Genomic DNA, 27,258 nt, shown 5'->3' on the forward strand with positions numbered 1-27,258 from the left:
TGTCACAAACTTTCCCTCAGGATGAGGTTGGCCCCCAGGGCTGTGGGGACATGTGGAAGCACAGGAGACAAACTTCCTGTTCAAGGTGGGTGCCCTCCTATCTTAAGCTCCCTTTTTAAAAATCTCAAGTGAATTTTTATCTAGAGTGAATGGAGAGACAGGTTCCATGCTTGGTGGTGAGCTGGATAAGGCTTATATGGACAACAGGGTGGGGGCTTGGTCCTCTCCCTACTCAATGAAGGGGCTGCTGTGTACTGTGAGGGTCCAGGGAGGTCAGAGCCCTAGAAAGGGTTTCTCTCTGAAAAGGTTTCCCCAAAAATACACATAAATCCTGAAAAATAGTAACACAAAATCGTCGTGTTAAAAATATATTTACTACGGAAGATTTTTTCCATTCAAATAAAGGCTTTGTTCATTCTGTATCTCCAATGCTCTTCTCGTTTTCTTTTCTTTTTTTTCTTTTTTTGGTTTTTGGCAGGGCAATCGGGGTTAAGTGACTTGCCCAAGGTCACACAGCTAGTATATGTGTCAAGTGTCTGAGGCTGCATTTGAACTCAGGCCCTCCTGACTCCAGGGCCAGTGCTGTACTCATTGCACCACCTAGCTGCCCCTTCTTATCATTTCTGCTGTTGATCTGAGAACAGGTAAGCCAACAGGCTGCTTGAGGTAGGAGCATCACCAAGTCCTTGAGGTTTTAAGTTTCCCAGCCCATTTCTAGCCCAATGCCCTCTGTATACAGAGGTCTTCATATACTCAGCATGTCTTACTACACTTAGGAGTGTCATTACTAAGTCAGGTTCCTTTTATCCACCCCCAAACCGTTCTAAATCTTCCTTCCACCCACCCATTCCATTGGTAAGTTATGGGGACCCCTGGCTCTCCACCTCCACCCTCCCCACACATTTCAAGAGAACTCCCAAGTGCCCCATGGCTACGTCAGAGGATCCGGGTCCTTCATTTGGATTCTGCAGAACCTGCTGGGCAGAAATGCTCCCTGGGACTGCAGGCAGTGAGTTTATTTCATGGATACTAACAATTCCCACAGGTTCGTCTCCCATTTCACTCCAGCTCAATACTGGAGGTAAGAACAGTCTGTATGTGGACCAATATGGTACATTTAAAGTGCCATAAAGGATACAAAGTCTTCATCGGTTCATTCATTTAAACATTTATAGACGGCCTACTCTGTGCTCTGTCCCATGCTAAGTGTCCAAAGGAATTTAAAAATGGGAGAGGAGTTTACAGTCGATGTCTGCACAGACAATCCCAGTTTATCTGCTGAAGACAAGATGATTACCCAGGACAATTTAACAAATGACCCCACATGATGATTGAGGAGTTGGGATGGTAACACCCTGGGATTTCAGAAGAGAGTCCACCAGGGCTCAAGTGTCAGTGAAGGACTCATCACAAAGGCAGGTGCTGAGAGGCTGGATCTGGAGAAGCCAAAGGCCAAAGGAGGAGGCTCACCTTCACCCGTTTCTACTAGCAGAGAAGCCGAGACAGCCAGGCTGAGGGCATCCCTCTAGCCCAACCATGGTCAGGCACACTGAGTCTAAAGAACAAGGAACTGAGGACCAAAACCATGTCGACCAGGGAGTTAAGGGAAGTCTGGAAATATGAGAGCCTTCGCCTCTGGGACAGCTGTGGGCATTACAAGGCTGGAGGAGGGGCAGCGTACACCTACACAGAACAGGCTGCTCTTCTGATATGCCGACCTGCGGCTCTGCAGCAGCCATGACCCACAGGGATCTGCCCATGCCGGACCTGGTGAGCTGTCCGCAGGATCTCCAAGAGGTCCATTCGTGGCTGCCAGGGGCCCAGGAAGCTGCCGTCTGTGACAGTGACTAGAACACTCTCCTAGAGACCATTCAAAGCTCGTAGCACGTCGGCCTTTAAGGAGGATGGGGAGTGGAGGGAGATTCCAGGAGCCCCGATGGTGGTCTCCCAGCACTCAAACCCACAGCCAGTGAGGGCTTGTTTGGCAGATTCCACCACAGACTGCTCCAAACCTGGGGGGAGGAGGGAAGGCAGCTGTTATCATCACAGGACCTCAGACCCAATGTTCTGGTGACGACCCTAGGCTGTGCCTTCCCAGACCTCCCCTCTTCTCAGCAAGGCCATCCTGCCCAGGCTGGGCAGCGTGTGCTTGGTGCCCCGCTGGGGCCCTTCCACCTTCCTCTACAGCCACATGCACCATCACCCTCCTCAGCACTGAACACCGGGGACACGCCCTCATTGTGCAGATCATCTGAGCCTCAGCTTCTTCATGATAACAGCACCTGCCTCCCAGTGTTGTGGGAAGGATCAAAAGAGACAATAAGCATAAAGTGCTTTCAAACCCTAAAGGACAAGGGAAATGTTTAGTATGAGGGCTCAGGAACCCTGAGGGTCAGCAAGGAGGGCTCAGGAATGCCCTTTGGTGGGGGGGGGGGGCACCGAGGGTGAAGAGAGGAGATGACTTAGGGCTGGAGGGGCCTTGGAGGCCTTTCTGATCAACAGCCTCATTCCAGAGAGAAGGAAACTGAGATCCCTGAGAGAAGGGGAAGCCACTGGGGAAGCAGGAAAGGGGGGAAGGGAGCAAGCTACAGAGCAAAGAATCCAGGATTTGGCCAAGGATGATGAGGACTTGGGTGCGAATCCCAGCTCGGGTCCACACTACTCTGTGTCCTTGGCAAAACCACTCCTCACCCCACCCTCCAGCCCTGTCCTCTGTGGGCCTGGATCCTCTCTTTCCAGCACCGGACTATGATCCTAACAAAGGCAAGGAGAATAAAGGCAGAGGGAAGATAAAGAGAAAGGGAGAATAAAAAGGAAGAAGAGGAAGAAGGAGGAGAAAGAGGAGGAGGAAGAGGAGGAGGAGAATGAGAATAACAGAAGAAGGAAAGGCAAGCCAGAAGTACAGAAGGGGAGAAGAGGGGCCAGAAGGAGAGAGAGAAGACCAAGGGAGGCCTGGGATGGAGAGAGTGCCAGGACTCCACAACATCTCTGTGGGGTGCCGGGGTGACTGGGCAGGAGCAGGTGTGGTGGGCACCACAACAGGTGTCCTCTCTGCAGCCCAGCTCCCATGATACCTAGTTTCATTTAAAAATGACCCAGCCCCTTTCCCGGCCATGGTGGCCACCTCACAGTGGAAGAGCCAGGGAAACATTCATTCTCTCCTTTCTAGAGGGACCACAAGGCCTCACCTTTAGCCCCCCCCCCCAGGAGCCCCCCAACAAGCCCTGAAGCTGGACCGTGGGGGCAGCCGGCCTACCTGGTCTGAGCAGAGTGAAGCCACAGCCTCCACCACCGGCTCCCGTCAGCTTACTGTGCAGCCCATGGGACGCTGTCAGCTGGCACAGCCTGTCCAGGGAGGCATGGCCCACTCCAATGGCATTGAGGTGATGCTGGTTCATGTCGATGAGCTCCTAGGAAACAGACAGAGGTCAGAACCCTACATATGTCTCCTGGGCCACTCAAGCATGGCTCAGACCTGAGCCCAACCTCCTCATTTCACGGCACAGGAAACAGAGATAGAGAAAAGTTCCATGACTATCCAAGTTCCTGGGCACAAACGTGTGCATGCGAGTGCACATGGCCTTCTCTCCAGTGAACATCCTTGGGGGCAGCTTTTCCAATTTTGCCTTGTCTGTCCGGCACCTGGCATAGTGCCAGACATACACTCAGCACTCAATACATGCACTTAATGACCAAGTGACTGGTCTACTAACAAGCCCAACAGGAACCAAGGTCTCCTGCTTTGTACCTCTCTCTAGGCCCCTGAGGGCCCCTGGCCCAAGGCCTGCTAGACTAGGCTGCTAAGAAAGCACACAGACTCAATGATCCAGGCTGCCATGGCCTTCGCAACCCCAAAGACCCTGCCTGCTTGTCTGGGAAAAGCAGTGGACTACACCTGGCAGAGAGGGGTGTGTATATGTGTTGTTTCAGAGAAAAAAGAGGCAGAGAGAGAGGAAACAGAGAGAAGAGACAACCAGAGAGAGAGGAGAGAGGAAAGAAGGGTGGCAGGTGGGGTAGATGCTCTGAGAGCCCGGCCTCTACAGGCCCTAGTAGAGGACACACCCCCTCCTACTCTCCTGCCCCGTGCTGCAGCACGAAGGATGGCAGGCACCAGGCCACGGCAGCCGCCAAGGGTGCTTTCTAAGAGGCTTGCCAAATTCAATGGATCATGTGATACCTGGAGACAGGCTGAAAAGGCCACAGTCTGCCAGGCAATGCAGAGACCCCAAGAATGAACCATGTGGGAGACCCAAGAGCTCAGCAGTGCGGCCTGGGCCATGGATGGGGATCTGAGGAGAGCTCCTGGACACCTGGTCCTCGAGGGAGGGGCTCACAAGGGACACAGTCTGGTCACTGGAAGGCCGGGGTGGGGGGGAAGCTGAGCAGCACGTACCGACAGCATCGCCCATCACCAGAGGTTCTGACTGAGAAGCCAGATGCTCGAATGGGAAAGAGAAGGGGTTGGCAAGAAGGGCAGGAGGGAACAACCTTGGAGAATGCCAGTGAGGGATGGGGAAGCCAAAGCTCCCTGGGGGCACAGCACGGAATAGGGATGAATGAGTCCCCTGACTCTTTGGGGGGGATCTGCTTCTCCCTCTGTAAAGGAGGCCCTCTTCTCCAAGGTGGATTAGCCAGAGAGAGACCAGCCTTACAAGGTTTGATCATATGGATGGGAATCGATGATAAAACCAGGGAAGAAAAAAAGATAAAACCAAAGTGAGGGGATTGGGCCAGATGACCCCAGGAAGGTTTGTTTCTAGATCCTGAGGCTGCAGTCTAAGGCTGGCTCCACTCAGTCCTGGCCAAGGAAGGGGGAGCATGTGGGGGGGAGATGGAGTTGGGACTTCTTGGCTGCCATTCCTGTTCCTAAGCCACCAGGCTGCCATGGGGGGAGGTGGGGTTCAGTTGGGGCCAGAGGATCTAGGGAGGCCATTTGCCACGTGGACAGAGGAAGCTGCTGACCGATTCTGGGGCCAGCAGCATTTTGCCAGATGCCAGAGGCAAGCCTGAGTCCTTCAGACCCCAATTATTAATGACATGGTAAATGTACCATTAGACAAGATGTGGGTACAGACCCTTCCCAGTGGGCTGTGGGAGGTTACTATGGAGGAATGGGGCTTTGCCTTTGCTAACCTTTGTCAAGTTGCCTTCTTGCCTCGGTTTCCCTATCTGTCAAAATGGGGTGAAATGGAGTGGTCTCTAGGGTCTCTTCTAGGTATGACATTCCAGTCCAGGCCCCTCCTGCCTCTCCTGCCACAGAGACCTCCCCTGCTCTGAGAAGAGACGCCACTCTGGAGACCAAGCACCTGCATGACGGGCCGTGATTAGGGAGATCTCCTGTGCTTTCCCAATATGCCGAGCTGTTTGTTTCTGAGAATGCCAAGATGAGAAGCCTCTTCCTGACTTCTGACAAGTGCAAGCTGTGCTTTAAGGCGTCTGGCCCGACATGCTTGGCTTGATGGAGCTTCAAGCTTCCGTGCACCATGAGGGATGTCAGTCACTGTGACACGTCTGCTGACGTCCACCTGCTTCACTCATTCCCATACCTGCCAATGAAGCAGCAGCTCACCAGACCCCCCCCTCCACAATGGCAACACCAGCCTGCATCCCCCTGCCAACGTGTGCGTCCAACAAAGGAGCAGGGGAGGGAGTGTGAGGGGAGCAGGGAGCCCCAAGGGGTCTAAGCCCATGGGCAGCAAGGGCTCCGAGATTCCAAAAGGGCGCCCCACATGTTCTACGCACTGCTGCTCCGCCGGAGCCCTGGGCGCAGCCTTGTCTCAGCCGATCCCAGACACCTGTCACAGCCTGATCCCAAATCCGTCAGGAATCAGACGACAGGTTATGACACAGTAGAACAGTTCGCTGGTTTAAGTACAGAGCTGTCCAAAAGCTGAGCCGTCCACGACGGCCAGAAACACACCCAGCGGAGAATCTTCATCGAGCTCCTCACACGAGGCTGCAGCATGGGGGGCAGGGGGAGGAGTGGAGAGGGGGGAAGGGAAAGAGAGAAGAGGAGACAGAAGAGAGGGGAGAGAGAGACAGAGAACAAGAAGCGGGGGGAGAAGGAAAGAGAGAGAGACAGAGACAGAGAGAAAGAGAGAGACAGAGAGAGAGAAAGAGAGAGAAGAAGAAGAAGAAGAAGAAGAGGGGAGAGAGAAAGAGAAAGAGAATAAGATGGGGGAAGAGGGGAAAGACAGACAGAGACAGAGAGACAGAACAAGAAGGGGGGAGAGAAAGAAAGAGAGAGAATGAGATGGGAGAGGGAGAAAGAGAATGAGAAAGAGAGAGAGGTAGAAAGAGCCTGCCAGATGCACACAAGCTCGGGTGTGGCCACTATTTTCCCCATCACTGATTCCCTCTGAAAAACCCCCTTTGGATGGAGCAGCTGAGGCTGTGGAAGATTCTGCTGCCTCCCAACTGCCCCCGAGATGGCTAGAATACAGCTGCTGGGGAGCTTGGCCAGGGGTCTCTGTGATTTCTCTCCACCTGGTCTCAGGCCCCCTGGGCAGAGGCCCCTCAGTCTCACCTGTGTAGAGCCTCTTCCCAATCCCATGCTCTTCTATTTGATTCAGCCCTGACTATGAGTGTGTGTGGACAGGTGCCGAGCCCCAAGGTCTCTCCCAGAACAGCAGCCCTGCAGAGTGCTGGCCTGGGGCCCCATCCTGGGCCTGCCACTTGTTTCAGTCACTGGGGCTTGGCTCCTTACCTCTCAAATGGAGCTAAAAATCCCAGGCCTGCTCCACCTTCCCAGGGCTGCTAGGAAAATCCAATGAGATAAAGGGGGGAAAGTTTATACAGCAGCCAGGATGTAGGGGACTGGTAGTGTTGCTAAAGGTAGGGCTTGGAGGAGGAGGAGGCACTATTAAAGGGGACTGGGAATACTGCCTGCAGCCAAAGGAAACTGCGTTTTCTCTCCCATCATGAGACAGTGTGGTGTAAAGAGGACTAGCCTGGGAGATCAGGGCTGGCTAACCTGGCTCTGCCCCTTGGGTAACCTTGGGCAAGTTCACTAACTTCTTATTACCTGCTTTCCTATCTGGAAACAGTGAAGGAGATGGGCTCCAAGGCCCCTCCCAGTCCTGACATCCCCTGTTCTAAGGCCCCTCCCAGCCCTGACATCCCCTGTTCTAAGGCCCCTCCCAGCCCTGACATCCCCTGTTCTAAGGCCCCTCCCAGTCCTGACATCCCCTGTTCTAAGGCCCCTCCCGGCTCTGACATGCCCTGTTCTGAGGCCCCTCCCAGCTTTGACAATCTTTTTCTATGACTGAAATAGCCATAACCTAGGCCGGGCACCCTTATATTCAAGCTCAGAAACAAGCTCCTACACAGGGTTTCTGGCAGCCCTTTCTCCAATGAGTTCAACGGTGACCACAGTGTCTGGTTCAAAGGGATGTTCCTTCCCTTTGAGTTCCTCTTTAGAATCAAGGACTTTCCTTCCTCCCCCAGGGAGATAATCTGGAGGTCTAAAATCCTAAGCCACATCCCAACTCAGAATATGAAAACATTTCCATTTTTCTGGAAGACAAATGAGAAGAGCAGGAAGTAGGAAGCCAAAAGGCCCACCCCCACTGGGGTGCCCACTTCCCCTCTAATGATGCCAGCTGTGTGGTACAGCTCCCTCTCAGGCACCGTCTGTCCTAGCTCCTGACATACAGCAGCTGCCTAATGGCTTTTCAATGAAGCTCTGGTGGGTGACGGCCCCCAGAAAGGGGAGGAAAGCGCTTACCTCCAACACCACATACTGCTCAGGGGCTGGGGTCACCGCCATCATGCCCAGCACACGCTCACATTCCCGGGAGATAGCATCGATAGAAGCTAGTAATGGGTTCATGATCTCTGGGAACTGAAGGGAAAAGAAGGAGCCGTGAAGTCAGAGACAACCGTGGGGCCGGAGAAGCCACTGAGCCAAAGCCTGGTCACCCTCTCCTTCCCCCACCTCCCCCACAGGTCGGTTTGACAATGTCAGGTTGGAAACTTCCTGAACCTGTCCCCCATCCCAACTCTTCAGGGGACACTGGTGTCCTTGGGTCTAGACCTCCTCTGCCTAAATGGTGCTTCTGCTCTTCAGAGCCCCAAGTCTCTGCTTCCTAGCAGGTGTGGACAATGGCCCCAACACCTGTGCTGTCCACTGCCTCCCCCCAACCCTCAAGATTCACCAACAAGCCTTGATCATCTGATGCCTCTCCCAAGCCCCCCAGCACTGTGCTGGAGACACAACGACAGAGGAGGAGGCAGCTCATCTCTAAAGGAGCTGCTTCCTTTCCAGTGATAAGAAAAACCAAAAAGAGAGGAAGCACACACTATAAAGTGGATAAACAGAAATACAGAGTACTTTGGGAAGTATGGAGGACAAGCAGGCTTCATGTAAAAGTGGCTTCTGAGTGAGCCCAAACTCAGCGAGTGAGGTGAGCCAGAGGCCAGGATATGGAGCCAGGAGATGGGGGGCCATGGGTGAAAAGCAGAGACCAACCAAATGAGCAGCTTAGCACCAGCCTGGAAATCAGAAGCCTCAGCCAAGCCACTTAATTCTCCTGTGCCTCAGTTTCCCTGTTAAAGTTGCTAACTGGCCAGCAGCTCCCCAAACTTAGCCCTCCTTGCCTTTGCACAGACCCCGATCTAGAATGCACCCCCTCTGCACTCCCACCACTTGAAATCCTCAGCCCTTCAAGGTGCATCCTCAGGGTCACCTCCTTCTACAAGTCTTTCCAGATTCTCTTCTTTCCCAAAGTACCACGTACATGCTTATCAGTTTATCGACCGTATCCCTCAAACAGAATGGAAGCACCAGGAGCACGTGGAGTGGTTTTAGTTTTGTAACTATATCCCTAGTACCTAGCCCAGTGCCTGGCACACAGGAGATACTAAGAAATATCTGGGAGATTGGATGGCATTCACAGGAGTTCACATGGAGATCGGAAGGAGAGAGGTTATGGACAGAGCACTGGATGATGATCACAATGAGGTGGGGAGGTAGTCAGTCCTTGGCTTTATTCTTGTCATTACTCTAGGGCCCAGGTTTGTCCCGCTCACCCATCTAGAAACCTAAGAGAACGCACCTTAACCAGTCTGTCTTTGACACGAGCCACCAGGGCCTTGGTGCTCCGAGGCACTTTGGTGTTGGTCAGGAGAATCCTCAATTCTGGTATCCTGGGGTGGGGGAGAGACAACACCTTTGGTCCAAGAACAAATCCAAACTGGGCCTTTCAACTAGGTTTTCTGGCTTGTCTTCCTGTGAAGCCTAATTAATTAACCTTGATGTACAACCAAAAGGTATAGCCTAGCAGTAGAGAATGCACTGTCATTGGACACATGCTGAATTGCCTCTAGGACCAACTACAATCTCCTTGGCCTAGAATTTGGAGCCCTTCACACTCTGGCTCCAACCTACTTCTGCAGCTTCATTTCCTATTATTATCCTTAATGAATTTGTGGTTGGAGTCAAACCGGCCAATTAGCAGTTCCCGAATCAAAGTCACTGCCCACACCGGGCATACTCTGCCCCATCCATCCGCACAGGTTGCTATCCCCACCTGACCCAGATCTCCCCAGCTGCTAACAAGCTTCTCCAGGGTCTTGGAGATCATCCAGCCCAACCCCCTCAATTGACAGGTGAAGAAACTGAGGCACAGGGAGGGAGGGGAGGTGGATTTGGGTCCGGTTCCTCTGCCTCCAACGGCAATGCTCTTTTCTACTGTACTACCCTGACGGCGTACGCACTGTAGCCCCTCACTAAAACATGAGAGCTCTGAGGGCAGAAACTCCTCTCCCTTTGTCCTTGGCTCCTCCCCCCGTGCTGGGAGGGGGCTTACTTCTTCATTTTAGATTGGATCCACTTTCATTTGAACTGTCTCAACCAGACCCTGAGCACAACCGACATTTACTAAGTGCCTACTATGTGCCAGGCACTGTGGTAAGATCTGGGGATACAAAAAACGGCAGAAAACTGCCCCTGCCTTCAAGGAGCTTACAGTCTAACAGGGGAGAAAATAAGTAAACAAATACATACAAAACAAACTACATACAAGATAAAAAAGAATTAATGGGGGAGTGGAACATTAGAATTAAGAGGGGTAGGGAAGGCTTCCTGTAGGAGGTGGGATTTGAGTTGGGACTTAAAGGAAGCCAGGGAAGTCAGTGGTTACAGCAGAGGAGGGAGAGCATTCCAGGCACGGGAGCCGGCCAGAGGGAATGCCCAGAGCCCAGAGGTGGGAGGTCTTGCTTGTAGAAGAGTCAGGAGACCAGTGTCACTAGATAGGAGAGGTCATGTTGGCCAGTAAAGCCTAAGAATACTGGAAAGGTAGAAGGGGGCTGGGTGATGAAGGGATCTGAGTACAAAACAGTGATCTGTATCTGATCCCGGAGGCCCTAGGGAGCCAATGCAGTTTACTGAGCAGGTCAGACCTGTGCTTCAGGAAAATCCCTTTGGCAGCTGAACAGACCCTGCGCCCCTTCCCCAGCAGCTAGTGCAGTAGTCCAGGCAGGAGGTGATGAAGGCCTGCACCAGGGTGGGGGCAGTGTCCAAGGACAGAAGGGGGCGTAGGCAGAGATGCCTCAGACGTGGACCTGATGAGATGCTGTAGAGGTGAAACTGACAAGCCTTGGCACCATCTTGGATCTGGGGGTTGAGATAGGGAGAGTCCAGGCTGACTAGGTTGGGGGCCTGGGGAGGACGGTGGTGCCCTCAACAGTCATAGGGAAGGTAGGAACAGGGAGGGATTAGGGGGAAAGTTCAGTTCAGGATGGACTGAGTTTAAGAGGAGAAATGGCAGCCCCAACCTCAAGGACTTTTACAAGTTTACTCTGGACTTGTGCGAAGTTCCTCCACCAAAGCAGGCAGTCAGTAAGCATTTATTAAAAGCCTTGCACTGTGCTAAGGGCTAAGGATATAAGGAAAGACAAAAAGACAATCCGAGAACTCAAGGAGCTCAGTCTAAGGGGGAAGACGACATGAAAAACAATCACGTCCAAACAAGATCTATACAGGAAAAATGAGTCAATACAGTGAAGACGCTAGGATTAAAGGGGACTGGAGCAGAGGATCCGAACACGACCGGAAGCCCCAAAGAAATTCAACGTAATTGGGAAATACTTTACAACATGGATGACCCTCCAGCAACTACTGTAACTGTCCAGGGGTGAGGAGATGAGGGTCCGAATCAGGGTGGGGGTGGTGTCCGAGTTGAGAAAAGGAGGCGTATTGAGAGACATTAAGAAGGTAAAATCAACAGGCCTTGACATCAGACTGCATATGAGGGAAGAGAGTGAAGAGCTGAGGTTGTGGGTTCAAGTGACAGGAAGGATGGTGTTGCCCTTCCAATAACAGGGAAGTTCAGAATGGGAGGAAGTTTGGAGGAAAGATAAATTCAGTTCTGAACATGCTGAGTTTTAAACATCCATGGACCATTCAGTCTAAGATGTCCAATGGGCAGTCAAAGGTCAAGAGAAAGGTTAGGGCTGGAAAAGTGGCACAGAGATGATAAAGCTGATGAGATCACCAAGTGAAAAGGTACATAAGGAGAAGGGGCCCAGGACAGAGACCTAAGGGACACCCTCATATGGATGAAAGTCCAGCCAAGGGAACTGGGAAGGAGCAGTCCCAGACAGAAGATCCAAGTAAGAACAGAGTGACAAAGGCCTAGAGAGAAGACCAAATCAAGGAGAAAAAAGTGATTGACAGTGTTAAAGGCTACAGAGAGGCCAAAGAGGATGAGGACTGCAAAAAGGCCCTTAGATGTGGCCATTAAGAGATCACTGGCAACTTTGAAGAGAGCGGTTTCTATTGAATGACACTGGTGGCCACACCTCAGAGCAGAGGCATCAAACTGACGAGTCTCACCCAGCATCTAGTATCTAGTACCCAGCAGAACCCCCAAGTGTAGTCAACCAGGTTAAAATATAATTGGGAAATGTCTAACAAAATAAATATACAATCCAACATAATGTTAATTTGTAATTTTTGAAGTTAACATGTGGCCCATAGGGATCTATATCCATTTGAGTTTGGGACTCTTACCATAGAGAGGAAAATACAGAAGTTGTTAAGGTACCCAGTGTGGACAGTCTTTGAAAGTTTACAACAAGGGGGAGAAAAGGAACAGCACGGATGGACTGATCCAGAGAGGGGTTTCTGAAGACAAGGCAGGCAAAGGGGAAGCAGCCAGCAGAGAGAAGCAAGAGGTTGGGGCAATGGAGAGACAGTCTGCCGGAGAAGGGGTGGAATGGGATCGTTCCAAGTGGGCAAGCCAGAAGGAGATGGGAACAGAAGGCACCTGGGCAATGGGAGATAAGGAGGTAGGGAGAAGAGAGCTCTCTGAGAAGGCCTGCCATCTTCTCAGTGAAATAGGAGATGAGGGTATGGGCTGAGAGGGAGCTGCAGGAGGCCAGAGGAGGTATGGAAAGGTTTGGAAGAGCCACTGAGGAGAGCGGAAGTCAATCAGGGACGTGGACAAGGAAGATCTTGCCATCGTGAGGACACAGTGAAGGTTGGGTCAGATAAATCTGGGGTGGACCTCTGCAGCAGAGCTCCAACATGGCTTCTCACTTTGTTTAGCATCATGCGAAGAGGAACCAAAGCAGCAGCTGGTGGGAGTCCACCATGGCTAAGACTCAGCAGGGCAGAACTGGCCATGGGAGAAGGGGGCCTGAAAGGATTCACCAAGGGGTCAAGAGGGGGAAGGGAGGAAAGTGTGTTGTGCAGGGTATGGAGGTCACAGGGAGGACGAGAACAGATTGAGATGAGAGGTTGTGAACTCTGGGCACTTGTGGATGATGGCAAGGTCAAAGGCACAGACTTCTCTATGCGAGCTGAGGTGGGACAGAGGAGCATTTCAAGGTAAAGGAGTCACTAGAGAAACTGGGGCGGGGTATCGTTCCCCTAGTGTGAGGGCAGATGAGGAGGAAACCGTGAGCCTGGAACTTAACCCACCGAGGAAAGCAGGGGAGCATCCTGGAGGTGGGAGGCCAGCAGCAGCCAGGATTTGTACTGAGTGGTGCACAGGGAGGGAGGGAACCTCTTGGAAGGTGAGGAGAGAGCCTGGAGGCAGCAGGGAGAGTCAGGAGCATCCCAGCTCCCCAGAATCACCCAGGGCCAGTCAGCTCATTTGTAATTTATAATCTCAGAAAGTTGCCCTGGGCACTGAGTGATTTGCCTAGGATCCTGTAGCCAACACGGGGAGGAGGCGGCACTTGAACCCAGGACCTCCTAGGGCTATCAACTGTACCCATGCTACCCTTCCTAAGGCCCCTATATGCCCACCAGACTCTAAGTGGGGTCCGATTAGGGCAGAGGGCAGAAGGCTTCTCCGTTTCCTGTTACTGGACACTATGCAGCTCAATGTAACCTAAGGCTGTATTTGCTTTGTCAGCTGCTATATTCCACCACTGACTCCTACTGAGCTTGTAGTACACTAAAACCCCCAGATCTTTTTCAGAACACTGCTACCTAGCTTCTCCTCCCCCATCTGGTACTTTGGGAATTATAAAGTAAATCTCATTAAATTTAGCCCAGAGTCCCAGGGCCTCTGGAAAGGCACTAGGAACATGCAGCATTCACTCAGGCTGGCCTGCCCCAACCACGCCTCCTCCCTGGGAGGTGGCTGGTGGCACTGTGCATAGAGCACTGACCCTGGAGGCAGAAGACTTGAGTTCAATCCTGCCTCAAATTCTTACTAGCTGTGTGACCTTGGACAAGTCACTTCACCTGTTTGCCTCAGTTTCCTCAAACATAAAATAGGGATAAGAGCACCTACCTCCCATCAAATGAGGTAATATTTTAAAAAAGTGCTTAGCACAGGGCCTGGCACACAGTAGGTGCTATATAAATGCTTATTCCCCTTCCTGTCACGAGAGTCAGCAGTCAGCTTCCCCTAAGGGACAGCCTACATTTCCTACGATGTGGCCAGACCACCCCAGGACAGTGTGGCAGGGCCTTCTCGTGACCCCTAGTAGGGCAGCAACCACTTCTCATGTCTCCCTCCAGTGCCCAGCCCCAGGTCTGTCCTGCTCAGAGCAGGGACAAGGACTGGATGCCCAGGGCCCCAGAGCTGGGCTTGGATTCCGTCTCGCTCCTGGCTGAGCACAGGCAAGTTTCTTGACCAACCTGGGCCTTGGTTTCTTGCCATCTGTCACAGGAGGAGGCTATGCTAAATGATCTCTACCGTCCTTTCCAGATCCACATCCTAGAATCCCAGTGACCTGATGCTTTTTAAATAAAGGAACTCACACGAACATGGAAAACCTAAGGGACAAGTGTTCCATGCAGGGCCAGACTTCTGCTTTCGTGGGTTCCTCCATTTCCTTTCTGAGGAAGATTACTGGGCAATCCAGGCCTTCTTTTCAGAAGCTGACAAAGCCACATGCTCAGGCCCAAATCTCCACACTAGGTGATGAGGCTGTGAAGGGGAGAGCCTAGCCACAGAAGGCAGCAGTTCTAGGCCTTCCAGGGAGCTGAGACCGGGGCCAGAGACCCCCTGGCAGGTGTGGCCTAGTGGGGACTTCTCCCAGGGGGTGGGGGTTAGACAAGGTGGTTGTCGAGGTTCTTTTCTAGATCTCTGCTTCCCTGACTCTAAGCCCAATGGTGCAGCATAGGTTCCCTGGAAGGCCCCAGCCCCTCCTCCCATCGGGGATATCAGGGCTGGTCCCCCCAACCCCTACCCTACCCCCGGCCTCCCACCTCTCCATCAATCCCCCACCTTTACCTCTGTAAAGATGAAATGTTCCCTCCTTGGAATCGAAGGGCTCCGCCTAGAGAGGGGAACAAGGAAACTGTGCTGTCTATGCATGGCAGTCTAGATCTCAGGAGCCAAGTTTAATGTGGGGACAGGGCCATGGCTATTGGCTCTTTTCTGACACAGGAAGGGTCTAGGCAAAGAAACCTGGTTTGTCTTCATCTCAGCTCCAAAACACCCCAGGGCCAGGCCAAAAAGGACCTGAGGGAATTACAGAAGGAACTTCCAGCCAAGAGTCTGGCTAAGTACCTCCAAGGCCCCATTCTCACATCAAGCCTGGCACCATTCAATTGGCTCCAACCAAAGTTCCAGGCTTTGGGGCCCCAGCCTCCCAGCTGACTCAGTATTCCAAGGACCCGCCTCTCGGCCAGGCTGGCTTTCCACTCCCTGATGCATATTACTCTCTGTAAACAGAGCTGCTGTAGCCAAGACCGCCATCACCCCAGAGCTAATGGGGGAGAGAAAATTTTCTTTGCATGCACTGGGCTGGTCCCCAGACCACAAACCACCCCTCAGGGCCATCCTCAAAGGCCCTGACAGGAAACTGTTACTTCCATGCATCAGAGGAGGCTCATACTTAAAGTGGAAGGCAATCCTTGTACCTTCTGCAGGCAGGGTTCTCTCCAGACCCTGATCCTCTCTACCCTCCCACCCCACCACCCTACCCATACCCCTCCCACCTCTCACCAGCCAGCACGGACACTGGATGCACTTCCCAGGGATTGTTGCTGCATGGGACACACTAGAGATTTTCTCCCAAAGCAAAGAGGTTTCACTGGACCTTATTCTGAACAATCTAACCTGAAACTGAACTCCACAGCAAGGAGGAAGAAAAGGAACATACCCCAAGTACTGACAGAGTTATCCACACCAGAAGGGTTCCCATGAATGACCTTTTCTCCCAGAAAGGCCCATCTGTTAATCAAATTCAGCTCCTCCTCAGTCCACCTGATGAAACAAGAAAGCAAACCGTCATCACCACTGCAGCAACTCACAAGCGGGCTGGACTGTCCTCATTTCCTCTTTTGGGAAGATTAGGGGAATCGGGCAGACAGAGCATCCCTTGACTTCAGTGGAAACACCAGGTACTTCGTGGTATCCTCATGGACCTGATGGCTAGGGGGCACTAAGTGCAAGGGAAGAGAATGTAGAATTGGCTGAAAGACGGGACTCAGAGGAAAGTCCTTAATGGATCTACTTGGAAGGACGTCTCTAGTAGAGACTTGGAAGTATGGAGATACTTGGCTCTGGGAAGCTTAACATTTATCACCGATAACTAGGATGAAGACACCAAAACCACTTGTCAAATCTACAGAAGACAGGAATCGAGGAGGGATGGCTAACATGTTAGATGATGGTATAAGCCAAATAGACTTTGACAGGTTAGAACAATGGGCTACATCTAATAAGACAAAATGGAACAGGGATAAATGTCAAGTCCTTCAACAAGGATTCAAACAGTCAACTTCACAAACACAAAATGGCAGAGGTATAGCTAGGTGACCCAGAAACAGAGCCAGGGAATCTCAGGAGTTGAGTGACCTCAGAAGCCATCCAGTCCAAACCATACCTGTCCAAGAACCCTTTCCATCACAGTCCCCAACAAGTGGCCAGGCAGCAATTCTCGAAGATCTCCAGAAAGGGGAAACCAAAGGAGCCAGTGCAGTACAGGAGAGAGGATGCTGACCATGGGGGTAAGTGATGTAGCCTTTCCATAGTCTAAGTTACCTCATCCATAAAAAAGAAGATAGGTGACCTCTATGGAACCTTTCAGATCTAGAGCTACAATTCTGCCCACCAAGGCAGCCATTCTGCTTCTGGACAACTTGAACCATGGAATCCTTTTTTTTTTTTTTTGGCAAGGCAATTGGGGTTAAGTGACTTGCCCAAGGTCACACAGCTAGTACATGTATCAAGTGTCTGAGGCTGGATTTGAACTCAGGTCCTCCTGACTCCAGGGCCGGTGCTCTACTCACTGTGCCACCTAGCTGCCCCATGGAATCCTTTCTTACCATGAACCTAAATCTTCCTCTCAGCAATGCCCACTTACAGCACTCCTACATCTGCCCTCTTGGTCCAAGTCAACCAAGTTAAGTCAGACCCCTTTTCCATATGAGAAGCAGGCCTTCAAACACTCAACGACTCAAGCTACCAGTGGGTCAGTCAAATAGTACGAGAGTAAGATGGGAGAACTAGTCTTGAGAGCTGGAAGGGATCACAGAAACCAACTAGATCAAGAACTCAACCTTTCTATATGTCTTTGGCATCATCTCTGCTCAGAACCATAGTTTTAAACAACTGAGGGAATGCTAAATTTCAGTTAGAAGCTAGTGAAAATAAAGATGTAATTCTTTTTCCCCAACCAAGTTCACAGACACCAGGTTATACACCCCTGATCTAGACTAACCCTCTTATTTTAAAAATGAGACCCAGAGAAGTTAAGTGAGTTGACCAACATCACACAGGCAGGAGGCGACGAGTCCTCAGACTCCCAACCCCACTCCCTTTCCAGGACACCAGACAATATGGTAGGGTAGAAAGACCACCGAATACAGAGTCCGAAGATCTGGGGTCCAGCCCCAAGTCTGGCATGAATTTGCCATGGGATTGTGGGTAAGTCACCTCCCCTCTTTCATCTTCTGTCAAAGAAATGGGTTGACCTCACCTCAGACACCTCTGACATTCCTTCCAGCTCTGATCCTGTATAATCTCCAAGAGAAGAAGAGAGAATCAAAAGGCAACAAGAATTGAGGATGCAGAAGGAGGAGTTACAAGGAGGAGGCAAATGGATATTACTGACGCACTCAGACTCAAAAAATCAGAGAGGCTGGAGAGCCCCTGGGCTGACACTCCTCCATTAAACAGAGGCTCCTCGGCCTGCCCTCTGGAGGCCACCTCTCAGGAGTATTTCCTGGCTTCCTAGGCTTCCACACTGGAGAGGATCTTCGAGGCCAACCAGTTCAATCCCCTCATTTAGGAGGGGAGCCCAAAGCCTTGGGAAGGAAGAGGGATCACCATGGGCCAGGTGGCAGCCACCACTAGCAGGCAATGTGGCCAACGCTGGGAGCCAGGGCTCTGACTTCCAGCCTAATGGTCACTTGCTGACACCCTGCTGAGAAGTGCACATAGCTGAAAGGACTTTCCCAAAGGCCCCACGGTGACTTAAAGACAGAATGTTTCACTTTCAAGTGGCCAAAGCTTGGGTGCTTGCTCTGATCCCGAATGGTGATCCCAAGGACCCATAAATGCATGGCATTTGTAGATGCAATGCATCCCTTTGTAGACTTTCTCTTTTCTTTTAGCTGGTCCCCTAGCCAGCGGGCAGCAGAACCTAGCTAACGAGTCAGAACCATCCTGGACCATCTCCTCAGGCCATACACAGACAGGCTACCTTCTATTCCACAGAGAGAAGACACCATTCTCTTACTACAAAATCCTCACAGTTTGCTTTGGCTCCAATGGAATGGATGTTACTTAAAGGTAGACGGGGTTCTACATTCAGAGAGAGAAGGCCTAGACCACTTATGACTGTGGACATCCGTAGGACCATCAACTACTAAGAAGGGGCTTTGTGATCAAAAAACAAAGAACGTCAGAACGCAGAATGTCCAACCGATGGGACCTTAGTGCTGAAGGTCTTTAATAACTAAAGCACAATGCCAGGGCTGGGAGAGACTACAGGACAGTAGCGCCAGGTGACAGGGGACTTTGAGGTTGTCTTACCCAGCACCTTCATTTTAAAGATGAAGAAACTAAGGGCCAGAGGTCCAGAAACTCAAATAAGATTATCGAGCTTGTTAATACCACAGGGAATCACAGCCAAATTCCAGAAAATGGGCTTGCTCAACCCCAGGTGCAGCTCTGCACCATCAGCTGGGTTCCCCTCCACATTCCTCTCTTCCACATACAAGCTCACACAAAAGATCCAATCAGAGCAATCCTGGGGAATGTCAACAGAAATATTAATGCCAGCAGCACTGGCATCAACAGCAGTCTACATAGATCAAAGCTCCCTTTGGCAAAAGGAGTCGGGGTTTGACAGCATTTTCATCTCAGAACAGAAATTCTACGATACAACAAACACTAAATAGCCCATTTTTATAGGTGTCACAGCATCACACATGAAAGGAAGCCAAGAAACAGAAGACTGTAAGATTACCAGAAGAGGAGGAACAGGGACAGATTTAAAATAAAATCAGCCAAGAAAATAAGCCCTTTTGAATACAATGGCCTGCACTCTGGGTGCCTGGCAGAAGGGTGTTCTGAATCTCCGGGGTGTTATTAACATCACAATATTCTTGGCACAGGGTGTAACAAATACCATTTTTTCTGTCCTATAAAATAACCAAATCACAGAAGAATTCCCCACAGATGGTGAGGTTCTCCAGATTATCCTCTTCACAGATAGCATCATGTTAAATGCGTCAGTCCAGGGACTCTTCAGTGAGATTTATCATCACACAAATGTTTGGCCTGACAACTCACATAAGACAAACCAAGTGGATAAAGACTGTCTTTTGTCCAGACCAGGACATATAGATGAATGGATGCTTTCCTGGATAGGCACTGCGGAGATGAGGAACGGGGTCCAAAGGTGAACAAGACAAGAGCAGGCTCACTTGCCTTTGAAAACTGGGGGGTGTTTTACTTCTCCCAGAAACAAAGGCCCATTTCCTTTTTAGCATCACAATTCTTTCCATGATGCCATAGGGCATCTGTGAGCCACAGAATACCAAAGAATGAAAGAGAAAAGGCACCCAGAGGGCAGTGGAGATGTACGCACAAGGGTGCAAGCAGGCTATGACATAAGAGTCAGCCAAAGTATTAGAGAGCGGCTGAAAGGAGATCATCTGACTGATGTACAAGTGGCAAGAGGTCAATGGCCAAATGGCCAAAAGCCTGCATGTGCGCTCCCCTGGCATCTTTGTGGCGTCTGGCAATGTGGAGGCCTTGGGCACCAGTCAGCCCTGTGGCAGACCTGGAGGAGACCACGAGCGAGAATCACAGGAGACGGGAAGCCATAAACGGGCTGTGAGTGGCCCCAGTGAGAACTACCCCTGGTGATGTCACAGGCCCATCTAGGTCATGTAACACCAAACCAAGGGCTAACAAGCTAGCCTTCAGCCCTGCCCCAGCTGATACTGAGCCCCCCTCAGCCCCGGGCCCCTTGGCCCAGGACTCGTGTGAGGCAGAGTGCTCGGTATAACCCAAAAAATCCTACAAGAGAGGCTGCAGACCCAGGTTCTATGTCCCCTCCTCTCACTGGGCTTGGGTAAAATCAGGTGGCTAGCCTAGACACTCCCTAGGGTCCCTCCCACTCTGGATGTTCTATGGTTTGGTTCGATGATGACCATTCTGTAATAGCTGGCATTTGCACAGTACCCTAAGAAACTTGATGGAAAAGCATTTGATGCATGTTGTGTCCTGTGGGCCTCACAGTCCTGAGAGGTGCCCTTGTCCCGGGTCAACTAGCTACAAAGTGCCTGAGGAGGAACCAGAACCATGCCAGGCTTCCTCCAATGGATCCCCATGGACTCACAAACTGTGCCAGCTTCGAGGTGCAGAGGGCAACTGGAGAGAAGTGGAGGGAGTCAGATGAGGGCATCCTAACTTTAAGAACAATTCCTTACACATGTGATGCTTTCTACATGAAAGTCCATTTATGTAAGCTCATTTCGGCTCCACAAACACCCTGGGAGGCAAGCAGCTTATGTCTTTGTGATACCCATGTAATAGAAGGTGGGCTGTAGCCACACAGTAAATAGCTTTAAATGCCCCACAGAGGAGTATGTCTTGGATCCTAGAAGTGATAGGGAGCCACTAGGGTCTGCTGAGCAGGGCAGCTACACAGACCCGTGCTTTAGGAAGACCACCCTCCAGCAGCTGTGGGGAAGAAGGCCTGCAGAGGGAATCAACTCAGGGGAGAGTCACATGGGTGCAGAGAAGGGAGCAGCTAGATGGACAAGATCTGGAGACAGGTGTAGTGCAGGAAGAGCCCAAGGCTGCGGGGGTGGGGGGGGGACATGGAAAGTTCACAAGAGGGACACTGAGCTCCCCTCTGGGCCCCACGGAGCCTGAGGGTCTTAGAGCCTAACAGGCAGGCGGAGGGGATGTGGGAGCCTAGAGCCCAGAGGAGGCAAGGGGGCTGGTTTTCAGAAGCCACTCCCAGCCTCTTTCTACCTCCAACACCCAAGGGCCCCCCCAGGACCCCCTGAGCCAAGTTACCCAGCACTGGTGACACCTTCCTTCAAACGACCCGTGATCTCTTCACAGGAGGCCAGCAGGGCAGCTGCCAAGCAGACCGAGTAGGCAGCGCTGGAGCCAAGGCCTGCCCCAGTGGGCAGCTCAGACCACACCATGATGTCCATGCTGGGCAAGGGCCTGAAACAGAAAGGCGTGACCTCCTCAGGGCAGCTGCCCATACCCTCCTTCCATCCAGGCAGCCAGGAAGCCAACATCAGGGGCCAGCACTAGAAGCCGATGCCAAGATCTGGCCATGGTAATCACTGGCGCTGGGCTAGCAAACAATCAGGCACCATCTGACTGGTGCACCACTGCCCTTCCCTGGCATCCCCACTCGCAAACAAGGACCAAAGAACTTCAGAGCTGGAAGAGAACTCAGGAGAACACAACCCCCACTTTTTTAAAAAGATGAAGAAATTAAAATCCTCTTCCAATAACACACTATGGCATGGATTTGAACTGAGAGCTCTTGAGGGCTCTGCCAGCAGAGTCCTATCAATCAGTGAGTCAGTTGACAAGCATTCATTAAGGGCTCACTGTATACCAGGCCCTGGGCTAAGCTCTAGCAATACAAAGAAAGGCAAAAGATGACAGTCCCTGCCTTCAATGAGCTTGTGGTCTAACCTACAGGAAGCCAAGATGCTCCCACTCTGTCCATCCAAGATCTAGAGGGAAGGTGATCTCAGCAGGGAAGGCCCTGGGGCAGAAAGGGAGACACTTCCCTCAGAAGGTGGGGTTTGAGCTGGGTCTGGAAGGCGGGGAAGCCAAGAGGCAATGACAGCAGGATAGGAGGCAGCAGCAGAAGGAAAACTTACCTCTGTTTCCTGCAAATAAATAAGTACAAATAAAGGAAGGCCAGCACGGCCAGGCGTTCGCTGTCGGAGGAGTCCGTCGTGAAGCCCGCAAACACCTTCAGCTTTTCCATGTGCTCTGGCGTTGGAGCCGTGGGCTCCCCGGAGTCTGTCAACACAGCAGAACAGCGAAGGTGAAGCAGGGGGCCTCCCAGGCCAGGACAGAGCAGGCCCAGATCCACCACCAGGCAGAGTTTATATCAAAGTCCAGGGTTTGCAGAATGCTTTACAAATATCACCTCGTTGGAGCCTCACAGGGAGTTGCCATGTTACAGATGAGGAAACTGAGGCAAACAAGGTTAAGTGACTTGCCCAGGGTCCCACAGGTAGTGAGTGTCTGCGGCAGGATTTGAATTCAGATCTTCCTGACTCCAGGCCCACTGCTCTAGAACAGGGGTCAGCAGGTTAAATCTTGCCAAATCCACCTCCTGTTTCTGGACTGAGGATTCTTAGTTCATGAGCTCTACAAAAATAACAGTTGTCAGCTTGCAGGCAGCGGGCCTCGTTCTAGGACCTTGGCTGTGTGACTGGGAAGATCCCTTGGCCGCTCAGGGCCCAGGCAAGGCTTCTGAGACCATAAGCTGCAGAACAGAGGCTGACCCACATTGGCAGAGGGACCCCGGGAGCCCACTAAGGCCAATGAAATCACAGCTCAGATTAAAAGAAAAAAAAGGCTCTCTAAGAGTGTAACTTCCCACTCAGGAATCATTTCTCGTTCCATGTACAAAAACGAGGCAAAAACTAGATAACTGATCTGTCCTGGGAGCGTTTAGCTTACCGCTGAGGCCGCGTCCGGCCGTGTGCCTCACACACTCAAAGGGAGCCACTCATTAGCGGCTAAGAAGCCCACCCAGAACAGGGGAACTCATTCATACAATTCAGATCACAGGGGACGAGTTAACTGGCTCTCAAGTGACATGATTGTGACAGGTCTTTTTCCTAGGGAAGCCCAGCTCTGTCTGGGACATGGGCAGGTCCACATCTGCAGGGCAGGCCCACAAGGCTGTCCCGGCTGCCGCTGCAGCCCACCAACTGACCTGATGATCTCACACTCAGGCACCATGTGACTGAATGCAGTAGGTCAGCCAGTCCGCCGAGGACCTGCCATGCTCAGAGCCCTCCGCTTGCTTTGGGGGAGGCAGGAAGGGGAAGAAGGGACGCAAAAGGAGTTGAAAATCCCCTGTTATCTCTGCCTATGTCATTCTTCTCTTCCCTGAAGGGCCAGGGCCAGATGAAGCACCAGGCCTTCCCTTTACCCTCACTCAACCCCATGCTCCCTGCTCATATACGGGTCTAGACCCTGCCTCGGGCTTTGTCTTGTTTCTGATCATGAATTCTTTGAGACCAAGGCCTGTGTCACTTTCATCATTACGTCTGCAGTGACCAACACAGTACCTTTCATCAATCATTCGACAAGCACTGAGTAGGCACCTACTGTGTGCCAGACACTCTGCTAGGGTTGGGGCCAAGCACGAAGAATGAAACCACCCTCACTCACAAGGGACTTACATTCTAATAGGAGAGATAAGTACACATAAAAATATATACTGCAGAAATACCAAGCCAATAAATATTTTTTTACATAATAGATACTTTAAAAAATGTTTATTGAGGGGGCAGCTAAGTGGTGCAATGAACAGAGCACCGGCCCTGGAGTCAGGAGGACCTGAGTTCAAATCCAGCCTTAGACATTTGATACTTAATTAGCTGCATGACCTTGGGCAAGTCACTTAACCCCAATTGCCTTGCCTTCCCCCCACCAAAAAAAAATGTTGATTGAAATTCCACATCTATTCAGTGCCTAACATATTGGTGCTAGAGGAGAACCAAAGATATCAAGGCCTAGTCTCTTTCCTCCAAGAGGGTCTGGTCTGAATGGAGGACATAAGCTGGATTACAAGGAACTGCAATCCACATGAATATGGTGAAGAGCTGTATTCATGTGGGATGGTCTGGCCCAGTGGCTAAGAGACCGAGCCTGACACCAAGAAGCCCTGGCTTCTAGTCCCACCTGGACACATCCTGGCTGTGTGACCCTGGCCCCAGGTGACCTCTCCTGGCCCCAGCGAACACTCTCCAGCCCCAAGACCTGTACTGGCAGAAGGAGCGTCCTCAGCCCAGACATGAGTGAATCCTCCGTCCACCCCCAGCCTTATACTCATGTGAGGAACAAGACAAAAAAGTGAGGGACGAGAGGATAGTGAAGTGTGGGAGAGAGTATCTGTATGTGAGGCAAGATCCAGAGCGGAGCGGAAACAGAAGTGACTGTCACCAGGTTATGCTACAGGGGACCATCAAAAGGACCCGGATAAGGAACCTGGAAACCAGATCCAAAGCCTGCAGTGGGTGAGGGGGACTTCTATTACCCAATTGCCTCCTCAGGCTTGACTTAAGTCAAGACTTAACATAGATAATTTCATCTGTCAATAGTCGATCAACAAACATTTATTAAGCTCCTACTATGTGCCAGGCATTGTGATTCACAATAACAGGGAGGAACTAGTGCTGAGGCAGAGATAACTGGAATTCTGTGGGAAAGTGACTACCCTACCTTAGAATTTGTGACAAAGAAGAAAGCCAGGCAGTCTCACAGACCACCTAGATTTGGGAGAGAACAGATTTCAAAGGATCTAAAGAAAGGATGGGAAGGACACCATAGTGTAAATTCTATAGGGGAATTCAGCTCAAGAGAAATGGGAAGCATTTAAGAATAAAATTCCAAAGATTAATTCTCATGAGGAAAAAGGGATTTGTTTCAAAAACTGGTACAGATAATGCACAGGAACCTCCCCAACCAGCCTGGCTTTTCAGAAGCCCAGGAGAGAAAAATGCAGGCAGCAAGCCAATCATGGGAGGGAGGTAGGCAGGGCAGGAAGAGAGTGCCTGAACCCACAGAATAGGCCCTGCTTCTTCTGGCTCAGTCACTGACGTGACAAGTGTGATGACGTTCCATAACAGACAGAACCAGAAGCTCAAAGCCCAGAATTAGCTGAGCTTATTAGGATGCTGATGACGACAAAAGGGGGCATTTTCAGTCAAGTTGGGAGAAAGCATGGGATCAAAGAAGGAACAGGACAGAGGCCTAAGTGGACGGGCCAAAAATACAAGCATCAGAAACATCCAATTCTTTTTGTCTTCTCTGCCAAAAAAAAGACTTTTAGGATTGGTAAGGAAAGCACAAAACTAGCTAATAGGAAGTGAAATCAAAGATCAATTAGGTAGGAGGTAGGAAGAGAACGTGCTGTGCTCACACATCTCAAACCTGCTGAACAGGCCCTGCTTCTTCTGGCTCACTGACGTAACAAGGGCCGGGCCAAGCATCTGACCGAGCACATGCAGGGATCGGGATTCACTGACTGCCTTGTTAAGACAATGTGCCCCGTGGGAGACCAACCTCCATCCACATCGGTGTTCTAGAGGCCTTCCTCCCAAGAAGGGGACAGGACCCCCCAGACCAGAACCAGAGAACACAAATAACTAGTTTGAGATAATATAAACCACTACAAACTCCTGGCCATACAGAAGAGACCCAATCCAACCCATAACTGAAAGAAAGGCCCAAGAAGTGGTCGACTGAACTTTGCTTGAAGAACTCCCAAAACAGTCCCATATGCTTTTGGCGGCTCTGATCAAACCTCCCACCTCCAGGCCTATGGCAAATACCCAGGGAACCTTCCCCAGGGAAGCTTTTCTTCCTCTGCTCTCCACAAGGAGTAGGCCAGGAGGTCAAGAACTGCCCCCCACCCCCATTTCCTTTGATTAATCTCTTTTTGGCAGGCCTGAGCCCTAACTCATTGCCAGCTTCCTGACAGTGCAGGCCAAGAGGTACGCTGGTATCCACCAAATATTAAAACCCAGAAGGCCCCTCCACAAGGCTTATGGAAGGACGTGAACATGGAGCCAAGGACGGATGGATGGGTCAGAAGCCACGCCCACACTGACAGAGTGAGGGCCGATGGGCTCACAGACCCCTGAAGGTCCAAGAAGTGCAGCACTTACCCAGGAAGGCTGTCTGCAGCAGCTGGAGCTTGGACACGTCCCAGTCCCTCTTGGCCCCTATGTTTGGCAAGCTGAGCCTCACCTTCCCATCTTGGTGGGGCTTTATCCGAAGGAATGTTCTCAAGTTCAAGGCTTCAGCCAACGCGACCTGTAAAAGCCAAGAGCGACCAAAGAGGAAGTCAGCCTGATCTAAGGGAATGGTTTCCGGAATGAGCTCAGCCTTCTTCACGTCCGCACCCAGGTCATTGAAGAACCCAGGAAGAGATTCTCCCTGGAGCTGACAGCTCCAGACAAGGACACTCTGTTCCATTCTTTAGATCCTACACGGAAAGGAGGAGGAAAATGACCTCATCCCAGAGCCTCACATTGGCTCTGTTAGCAGGAATACTTAACACCTATCTTTCACCTGACTAGCTGAAGGACAGCCACCTTCTGATTCTGGGGCAGAGTCTGCTTCCTTCTACCACCAAATGCTATATTCCAATCACAGACTCAGAGATGGAAGGGGCCTTAGAAGTGATTGAGTCCCATCCTCTCATCTGATTAGTGAGAAATTGGACAACAGAAGGATGAGGTGACTTTCCAAAGTGGAGTGCCTGACAGATTTGGGATTCAGCCCCAAGATCCCAGAGGCACCAAAGCAGCCCTCTTTCTACTTCAACCACACGGTTTTTGGCTCTGAGCAGGCTGGACTAGATTTCAAGGTCCCACCTCCCCATCTCCACTTAGGAAATCTGTTTCTAGAGTTTTCAGCCTCTTGGAAGAGAGACGCAGGGGCGAGAGGAGACAGAAGCAGTCACCTTGCCATGGACCACGGCATGCTCCCCGTGAAGGATGACTTTCCCAGGCGCGGACACCAGCAAAGCCTCAGGCAACATGCTGAGCTCGTATCCTGAAAAGAAAAGCAAAGGGATCCTGAGGGGAGGGAGCCGGGAGACAGTAGGGAGGGGAGCCACGGACGGAGTCGCTGAGAACAGGAGCTTTTATCACACACTTACTACAAAGCACTGCACCGGCGCCCGCTGCCGTACGCACTTTTGTGATTACTGGTCACTTTCACCCGCGGGGGTCAAGTCGGGGGTCAAGGGTCAAGAGTCCCTCGGGGCTCCCAGCTCCTCCAAAGACTAGGCCTCCTCAGGACCTGCGCCCCCAAGCTCCTGGCGGGCCGACGTTGCTTAGGGTCAGCAGGCCGGCAGCCCTAGGTCCTTCCCCGTCCCCGGACGGCTGGCTCAGCACAGTTCCTGCCGCTCTTTAATGCCCAAACCTGGACCGCTTCCACGCACCTCCATCCCCGACAACTACCGGCCAGGCCGGCTCCGCCCCCAAGATCGGCCAATCGGAGCTTCGAGCCCGGAGCGGCCCTTTGCCGGTTGGCTATCTATGAACCCAATAGGCTCGAGGAACGTACATCACGTGGCACGACCACCGCCCCCGTTGGG

At 51.6% G+C, this 27,258-nt stretch overlaps 1 protein-coding gene across 2 annotated transcripts; it reads right to left on the reverse strand.

The window, feature by feature from the left end:
* Positions 1–355: 355 nt before the first annotated feature.
* Positions 356–27,116, reverse strand: MVK (mevalonate kinase). Of its 2 annotated transcripts, none has more exons than XM_036761579.1 (11): positions 26,818–27,116; positions 26,620–26,711; positions 25,820–25,967; positions 21,785–21,929; positions 20,952–21,107; positions 15,571–15,674; positions 14,697–14,742; positions 9,057–9,147; positions 7,727–7,843; positions 3,257–3,410; positions 356–2,012 (listed from the first exon to the last, which is right to left on the reverse strand). In XM_036761579.1, exons 2-11 carry the CDS (start codon positions 26,695–26,697, stop codon positions 1,861–1,863), a joined length of 1,191 nt encoding a protein of 396 aa, XP_036617474.1. In that variant the 5' UTR covers positions 26,698–26,711; positions 26,818–27,116; the 3' UTR covers positions 356–1,860. The 2 variants fall into 2 exon arrangements, with proteins under 2 accessions (XP_036617474.1, XP_036617482.1); XM_036761587.1 differs by having other exon boundaries at positions 1,861–2,012; positions 26,855–27,107.
* Positions 27,117–27,258: the final 142 nt, after the last annotated feature.

Source organism: Trichosurus vulpecula, chromosome 1, assembly GCF_011100635.1.
Source record: "Trichosurus vulpecula isolate mTriVul1 chromosome 1, mTriVul1.pri, whole genome shotgun sequence".
Lineage (NCBI taxonomy): Eukaryota > Metazoa > Chordata > Mammalia > Diprotodontia > Phalangeridae > Trichosurus > Trichosurus vulpecula.

Excerpts from the sequence above, each read along its gene's own strand:
- MVK (XM_036761579.1), bottom strand. The coding sequence starts at position 26,697 with ATGTTGCCTGAGGCTTTGCTGGTGTCCGCGCCTGGGAAAGTCATCCTT. Across the intron at positions 14,743-15,570 it reads TAACTCTGTCAGTACTTGGG|GCGGAGCCCTTCGATTCCAA; the intron begins GTATGTTCCTTT and ends TCCCCTCTCTAG. Across the intron at positions 9,148-14,696 it reads AACATTTCATCTTTACAGAG|GATACCAGAATTGAGGATTC; the intron begins GTAAAGGTGGGG and ends CCCCCACCCCAG.